We start from the raw sequence: 9,197 nt of genomic DNA on the forward strand, positions 1-9,197 counted from the left end.
TACCTTGGACTCTTTTGATTGGAGTTGGCTTTTCATCCCTGACAGGTGTTGGTTTAACCTTTATCTCTTCTCTGCTTACCACTCCAATCTCCTCGTGCTGTATAAAAATGGCATTCACCTCTCTCAGGTTTGGGTCTGCAGTCTTTTGTACTGCGCCTGACGGTTGAGACGTGAGTTGCTTCGTTATCTGCCCCACTTGCGACTCAAGGATTTTCAAGGAAGCACCAATATTCGCCATGTGTGTCTCAAGGTTGTAAAGTCTAGACTCAATGCTAGCCATCCTCTTGCCAGATTCAACAACAAATGTTCCAACCAAATCCTCAAATGATGGCTTCCCTTCCCCATTTGATGTATTGAACCCGGTGGAGGATTCAATACATTCTTAGTATTCGTGTATGAAAAATGTTCATGGTTTCTCAAACCAGGATGATAAGTGTTAGGGGGAGGGTTACCTCGATATCCTCCATAGCTTCCAAAATTTTTGTTGTTGATGTATTGAACTTCTTCAGGAGATTGTGATTCTTTAACAACAAACGAGGGTCCCTCAGTGTTTGATGTACTCACTTTATTCATGGTTTCTATCTGTGTAGTTAATGCTGATACTTGCGCAGTGAGTGATGTGATTGGATCCACAGCATTAACTCCAGCAATCTTCTGTACTCCGGACCTCTCAGACGGTCAGTGGTGGCTATTAATATTCATCTGCTCAAGCAAGTCATAGGCTTGAGCAGGGGACTTGGCAAAGATCGTTCCACCTGCCGCTGCATCCACTGTTGTCCGTTTCGGACCATTCAACCCATTATATAAAAGCTCAATCTGTACCCAGTCTTCAAAACCATGATTCGGGCACCTCCGCAACAACTCCTTGTACCTTTCCCATGCCTCATAGAGCTGCTCAAAGTCAGTTTGCCTGTAAGTACTGATCTCAATCTTCAATTGCGCAGACTTTGCAGGGGGAAAATATTTAGAAATAAATTTCGTCGCCAGCTCCTGCCATGTTGTGATACTTCCCAAGGGAAGTGATTGGAGCCATCCTCTTGCCTGGTCCTTGAGAGAAAATGGATACAAGCGCAATCTAATAATATCATCAGAAACATTATTAATTTTTACCGTAACCGTGATCTCCAGGAATGTCCGTAAATGAACATGAGGATCAGAATTGGCAGTTCTAGCAAACTGGTTTTGCTGAACTATATTGATTAGAGCAGGCTTCAACTCGAAATTATTGGTGTTGATGGTCCCTCTTGCAATACCAGAGTAGTGATTGTTGATCGCTAGTTGGAAGTGATCTCTGATAGGCACAGCCTCTGGCGGGATGTGTCTGTCATTCTCTCTGTGTTCAGTCATTACTTGGATCTCTTCTCTTTGTGATTTTATTAATCTTCTCGTAGTACTTTCGATCTCCGGATAAAAAATAAGCACGTCAGGGTTTTGAAATCTTAGCATATCTGTCAAACAGAAAAAATGAAAAACTCAATCAATATAAAATAAAAATAAAAAGCTCTAAATTAAAATCTAGACTAATTGGTAACAATACTGATATAAATTCAAATTTTGACACTCCTGGGCAACGGTGCCAAAAACTTGTTGCGTGTTTTCTTGATTGCTCGCAAGCGCACGACGTCAAGTTATTGTAAAATGTATTTTTGAGTGCAAGTGTCGATCCCACGAGGAGTGTAAATAAAATAAATATCGATGCTTGTAATTAAAATAATCAAAACTTTATTTGGAATAATCAATTAAAAGATTGGTTTGCTTGAGCGAATTAAATGAAAACAAAGAATTAATCTAATCACCGAGTTGAAGAATAACAATTAGAAAAAATATCTAGAGAAATGATTCACCAAAATTCCACGACAATTATTCCCAGTTAAATTTATATTCCTGAATTCCAATTATTTAATGGCTAAGGACACTAAATTACATTATTCCGCCTTTCCCAAGTAACGAATAAATTGTATCAATCAAACTTCGATTCAATTATCACTAACAAAATCTAAGTTAAATTTATAGATGCAAACGATGTTCTTACCTAAGCCTCGCTAAAATTATACGCCTTCCGAACGATATAAACATTCAACGATGTGTTTCTAATGATCTATAACCCTAGTCCGTCTCCCGAGTTATATAATTAACAAAAAAACACACAATTTATGGCCAGTAAATTGCGGTAAAATAAACACAGAGAACACACTTAAAAAAAAACGGAATTCAATCAAATAAACAACCACTACGTCCAACCATCATATCCACAAAGTTACGTCATTTTCTTGACTGAAAAATTAGTTCATGATGAATTCTAAATAAAAACAACACATATTTGAAGATTTAGACATCGAAATACAAGAAAATATAAAGGCGAAAGAATAGATGACAAATCCGAAGTGTCGTCTCTGTCCCCAGATCCGTCGTTCTTCGTATTTGTGATTGTTCTTCGCAATCTAGATCTTGGTCTCGAGTCCGTGCTTATATCCCCTGTGTTTTTCTCTCCAAAATGGTATTTTATTGTGTTTCTTTCTCCCACGGTGACTCCCCCTTTTCTGACCTAATTCGCGGCTTTATATATTTTTCTGGACGCACGGCACGCGCGGTTGCGCGAGAAGTGGTGCGGCCGCGCATGAAATTCTGCTCATCTGCTTGTGTCTGCGCGCGTGCGGTTGCATGTTATGTCGCAGGGTCGCGCGCGACATTCTGGTCTCTCTCCTATGTTCCTGCGTGAGCGGCTGCACGTGATATTGCGCGGCCACGCGCAATCTTCTGTCGATCTTCTTGCATGTGTGCGTGCGCGGTAGCTCGTGATGTCGCGCGGCCACACGCACCCTTCTAGCCAATACATGCTCGCACTGCTATGCTTGGTGTGTTTTCTTGCTATTTTTGCACTATTTTTCTCACTCCTGCAATGACAACAAAAACGAACAAAAAAAGCATAATCTGGTTCGAAACTTACATAATTCAAAAAGGATTCTTATATAAATTAATTTCAAATCTTGCACTTGTCAACGGGTGTTCGCTGTTACGTTTAAGTATGTTGATTATGCTGATGGGATGGTTTTTGGTGTGTCGGTTCGCATCGATAGGCACTTGTTTGCATTAGAAGTCGTAGGATGCATTTTTGTGTCAAATGTCGTGTTCACGGATTGGGTTGCATTGTTTGTGATGCGTAGTTGGTTTGGAGCATTTGTTTGAGTTTGAATAAGTGTCATAGCATCCTAGGATGGGTCTCGAGTCATTGGTTCACGGTCCGTATGATCGAGTTAGGAGAATTAAGTCAAAATTGTAGTGAATTTTTGTTGGTTCGCGATTCCAGTAGGTACACGGACCCGTATCCAGACCCTGGCACGGGGTCCGTGCTCTTTTTTCTTCGAAATGTGAATTTCCAGCACCTACACGGACCCCGAACCGGACCCTTACACGGGATATGTCCTTTTTTAAAAAAAAAATTATGATTTTTTTTGGGATTGTTTTGGGGTTTGATATAATGATTTAGTACGATGATTAAACGAGGTCAAGTCCCGAGAGATTTAGAACTTCATAATGAAATTTGTCATTTCTGGGTGCGAGCATGACTCTAAGTTATGCAAGATAGGATTCGAACTCATGTTAGTATATGCAGCAGTGGCCGGCCCCGAGCGAGATCCAACGAATCCCTCAACGCCAAGTAAGTATGTTCGACGTGCCAAAGAAAATATTTTTATGTTTTTTAGGTATGTTAAATGTCTTGTGACCAAATTATGAACGGGTTTGGAAGTCGGTGAACGTTGCCGAGGACCTCTCCACCCCAGTAAAGCATGACCGGGTTTCGATCAAGATTGGAAATCGGTAAAGCATGACCAGAAACTAATCCACCGGTAAAGCATGACCGGAGATCTCATGTATGTGGTAGTGAACTTTCCCTGCCAGCCCAGTACTGTGGTTTGGTATGATCAGGCGCATTTATGTATGGGTCACTTGATTTGAAACATATCTCTACGCAAAATGATGTTATGTATGCTCAAGCATGTTTGATGGAAGTATGTTTAAGAAATTTTTATGATGATGGCACGTCTATTTTTATGCTACTACGTTCAAGTTTCAAGTATGCTTATGCTACTATGTTCAAGTTTCAAGTATGTAAGCCCTACTCTAAAGATGCATGTGGTTTTATTATGTAGTATTTTCTATCTCCAGTTTATACATGTTGAGTCTGTAAACTCACTAGACTTGATCGACGCAAGTGAGAATGACTTTAAGAAGATGAGGGGTGGGGACCAATGAGCCGGTTTGGACTGAGCAGGAGGCTAAACCCCAATACCGCCCATGTTTTTAAGAAATTATGCAATGTTTCAAATACTCTGATTTCAAGTTACGGTTTACGATATTTAAACAAGTGTTTTTAGCAAAATTTATCTGTGATCTTTTCGTTGCACATATTTTGAATGATAAGTTTATTGTTATCGCAATTTGAAGGATTCTCTTTAATTAAGAATATTTTTATTTTTCTGTAAATTTTAAAGTAGTTAAAAGTACGGTACGTTACATATCGAGATTTCAGGTACACCACAAATAACAGTCTTAAGAAGAATTTTCTTTGTATTCTTAATTCTCAAAATGGCCTCATCATCCACAACGACATCAACCATTCCAATCGTACAAGGAGAAATTCAGTCATGCAGAATTTTAAAACAGACAACAAAAAATGTTCTACCTTACCACACTGAGTATGGCCAGATTTCTGAAAGAAGATTCTCCCACCATCCCAAAAAATGGGTTGCATTGGATGCATGGAAACAAAGTGATTTTCTCTGCGTGAACTATTTTTTGAATGGATTAGACAATGCACTCTATAAAGTGTGTGAATTAAAAACTAGGAAAGAACTTTGGGAGATGCTCAAGAAAAATACAGTGCAGAAGATGTCGATATCAAGAATTCATCGTGGAATGTTTCTTGAACTTCAAGATGATAGACTCAAAATATATTGTGAGTCAAGTGCAAAAATTTCAAGTAATTTTGCACAAGATTATTGTAAAGGGAATGAGTCTAATTGAATCCTTTTAAGTTGCTGCTTTGATTGAGAAACTCTCTCCCTTGTGGAAGGATTTAAAACTATTTTAATCAATAGACAAAAGAAATGAGACTCAAAGACTTGATTGTACGACTGAGAATCAAAGAAGACAACATGAGCACCCATGGAAAGTAAGATGGTTGCAAAGATACACACTGTGGAATCCACTTATAACCAAGGAAAGAAAAGAAAGTTTATGTATAGAAAATAAAAACAACAAAAGCAGAATCTGAAAAAGTTCAAGGGAAACTGCTATAAACGCGGAAAGCCAAAGCAGAAGGCAAAGAACAGCAGACGTCCGAAGAAAGTTAAGAAACAAGCAAACATAATTCAAGAAAGGTCGGTACCATTTGATTTTTCTGAATTAGATTTATTTGCAGTTTGATGGATCGATTTGGACACCTACGAGGGTGCTGCAAAAACAATATTCTCAATGAGCTGTAATAGCTCGTGTTCTAAGAATGTAAACACCGATGAATCAATTTGAAAATAATATTTAAACGATTAAGTACGCAAGATATGTTTATGCATGTTTAGAGACTTCAATTGCTCATACGTCACCCCTTCCACCACCTCGAGTAGGTTCCACTAGAAGACTTTGATTTATACAACACTTTGTATAAACCCACTCAGCTTAGGACTTACGCTACTACCTAACTGAACTCCTATCTTAGACTGAAGGCAGCACCTTCCAGCCAACACTTGTTTAACATATATTTGTTAAAGATTACATATACAAATTTAACGTCTTTGTGCAAGACTCACTCAGCTTTTCAATAAGCTTAACTCTCTATATATATGTGAGTGATTGTGTGTGCGTGTGTTTTAGGATTGATTGGGAGTGAAAAAGTGTTTAGAGGGGGGGGGGGGGGGGGGAGATTGAATAAACACTTTACAATTTTCACAACTTCTTTGATTTATGAATCATTTTAGTGATAAACTGAATTCGTGAATCTTGTTGTAAATGTCAATCAGTTAACTAATTAAATTGCTGAAATAAATTGAATGACAGATTGAATAAAACTGAAAGTAAGGGACACAAGATTTGTAGATGTTCGGAGATTTCAAACACTCCTACGGAAGATAGGATATTCACTAAAAGACTTTGATCTATATAATGAATTGTACAAACCTACTTCAGTTTGGACTTAACACTGCCAAAACTGAAAATCTTAGTTCCAATACAGTTTATCAGTACTCAACTGATATGTAACTTTCTTAGCACAACTGATCTCTACAAGATCGAATAATATAACAATAATTGTTTGTGATTTTAAGCTCAAGGTATAGCCTGAAAGCTATGAATGTGTATACTAAGCATGAGCTTTTGAAAGATTTTGAAACTGAAAGATTATGCACAGAGTTTTGCTTGATAACTTGAAAAATTTCGTAGCTTGATTATTTGATTACACGATTACTCGATTACTCTTCTTCAGTTGATCTTCTCGGATATTGGCTTTACTTCTAACAGTAACAATAAATGCATTCGAATATTTATATCCGTTACATAGCTATGTCAACATTCTTCTGATAATCGTAAACTGTAGCTTTTATAAAATGCGGTGTTCCCACTACATGTTGCAGTATGCTTTTGTACATTTTTTGGTTGATAGCTTCATTTCTTAACTGATGACGTGTCAAGCTGATTTATCAGTTGACAAAGCCGATAGGATTAACTGATTGTACTGATCAATTCCAACTGATCATCCAGTTGGCTACATAGTTCAGTTAGCTTAGCTGAGTTCAGTTGCCTTTGACTATATACACAATAATCTTTAGTTCAGGCAACTATCAGTTTACGAATCTTTCAGTTCAGCTACCTTCTGTTTTCTTGATCAGTTGTTCAACCTTTTCAAGCTCAATTTTTCAAATTCCGAAATTAAGTTTCCAGCAATTTCCCCATTTTAGGTGTTTGACAAAACTTAGAATATATGAACTGATCAAACTGAACTCTTTGTAGATAAAATAATCTTTTATTGAAAACTCTTTCAATATACAGATTCATACAAAGAATGAAAGAATCTTCTGTTGACTAAAAATCCTCAAAACCTGCCCAAATTTTCAACTGAATAAGAAAATAAAGACTGTCTTCTAACTGATCTGGATTTCTGTAAATATTTGCTCTCTTATCAGCTGGTCCTTGATCAGTCGGTTGACTAGGTCTTTTCTTTTATAGCTTATGTTGTTCTTCTATTCTACCTCTTCTCCTTTTTTGTTAAACTCACCAACCCTACTGGATAATGCGCGAACTTACGAGGTGATATTAGATATGGAATTCATTATTTGTTCTTGCATCATATCCATTCTCTTTGTCACTACAGTTTCCAAAAATTTAATGCAATTTTTGAACATGTCTTGAATCTGGAAATGTGCTTGAACTGTCACTCGGTCTTTCTTTAATTTATCTAGTTGGAGAAATAAAGATGCGATATCCTTTGTGACCTGCTGTAGGTTCCTCATTGTGTTCTCCTTCATAGAATCAATCTTCAAAGTGTGTAACAATTGGGTTGACTTGACTTGACTTGATATCAGAGGTAGAAGAGATCAAATGGAGAAGGTCGGACTAAATATCTTCTATCATGGAATCAGTAGCCATTGCTATCTCAGAAGACATATCTTCAGAGAATTCTAGTTCTTGCTCCTTTTCTTCTTCATTAAAGATTACCAATGCATTATCAGTTGACTCAGTCACAACGGTAACCATTTATGTAACTATTTCCTGTTGAAGTTCTGGATTATGAGTGGAAGCCTGAGCAGCAGTTGAGCTGGTAGGCTCTTCAATTGGTTGAACATCTGTGACTTCAGTCGGATCTTCAGTTGGCACGTTTTCAGTTGGTTCCGAGTGCAACTGAGCCGCTTTAGTTTCAACTAGAACTGCATGTTCAGTCGTGGTAGGCGATTGAACTGGTTCTTCAATTTGTAAAACAGCCTCTAATGCTAGTTCTTCTGTTTTGCTCGGATCTTCAACTGATTCTCTAGTGAAAGCATTTAGCTAGATACAATGGAAACTGATTTTATAACTTCATCGATATTTGCCAATGATAACTTAGAATTGGTATATATTTGAAGACCTTTGGAAGGAGATTGAAGAGCAGAAGATAATTGTTGAGTATCCTTTGAAGAAGGAACAATTACTTGCTCAGTTAGTTCAACAACTGTTTCCTTGGATAGCTCTGGCTGTTGAGATGAAGGTTCAGCCGGCTCTTCTTGTTAGAGTAGGTGCCCGTTGAGCCAAGTGTTCACAATGTATTAGCAATCTTTATTTTAATAATATTTGAAATTATTGTTTTGGCAAATCTTTATCCGTATACACATGCTAGTTGCATAGATAAAGAACTTGAATATACAAATAGTAGAAAGAATATGAGATGCTCATATGATGAGTATCATGAAACTCATATTTGGAATACTGTATATTCTAAACAGTTCCTAGTCGATTCAGCTGCCGCTAAGAAGGATATAGGTCGCTAGAGTTCGAGACTAGTATATGCGATGTGAGTACCATGTTTCATTGATAGGGGACATTGTGATGTCCGAGCATGCAGATAGGTGCTCCTGGTAGAGTGCATTGAACAACCCTCCATAAAAGGACTATCCAGGTGGTTCTCACTTATCGAGTGGAAACGTCCTAGTTTATGGTTGTACACCATTAGTCCTTATGACCCGGGACAACATTGAGACTCTATGTGCTAGAATTACACTTTGACTTGTTTACCGACTCTCATGTGGTCATCAGGTGTCAAGGTTGGGTGTTTTGTCGAAACATATAGGAGTCGATGCATTGTAGTCGGGGATTCACCGCTTACCTTCGGGTATGGATATCCTATGTGTTATCATGTGTATGTAGGTTGAAATCTCTGATCAGAGTATGGTTGTAATTATGAAAAGGGTTTCATAGATTACACCATCGATGCAACTATGACATGACACATAGTATCGATTCATTGACAACTCTCGATAAACCAATGGTTGTCGAATCGGTCGGGATATATGAGTTGAAGGGACCGTACTGTACGCTAACCATAATTGAATGGTTCTTGCAGGCACTATCATTTGATACCTAGGGAATCATGTAAGCGATGCTGCTAGGCGTTTAACATGGTTGGTTGGGTACTATCAGACTTGAGTTCTGACATTCTTGTTATCAAGGAGTTG

The 9,197-nt window shown here is 37.9% G+C and overlaps 1 protein-coding gene across 1 annotated transcript; it reads right to left on the bottom strand.

Moving 5' to 3' along the window:
- Positions 1 to 678: 678 nt before the first annotated feature.
- Positions 679 to 1,347, bottom strand: LOC140815453 (uncharacterized). The gene is made up of 2 exons (XM_073174558.1): positions 1,042 to 1,347; positions 679 to 930 (listed from the first exon to the last, which is right to left on the bottom strand). Exons 1-2 carry the CDS (start codon positions 1,345 to 1,347, stop codon positions 679 to 681), a joined length of 558 nt encoding a protein of 185 aa, XP_073030659.1.
- Between the last annotated feature and the right edge of the window lie 7,850 nt (positions 1,348 to 9,197).

Source organism: Primulina eburnea, chromosome 15 (assembly GCF_022965805.1).
Source record: "Primulina eburnea isolate SZY01 chromosome 15, ASM2296580v1, whole genome shotgun sequence".
NCBI classification, from domain to species: domain Eukaryota; kingdom Viridiplantae; phylum Streptophyta; class Magnoliopsida; order Lamiales; family Gesneriaceae; genus Primulina; species Primulina eburnea.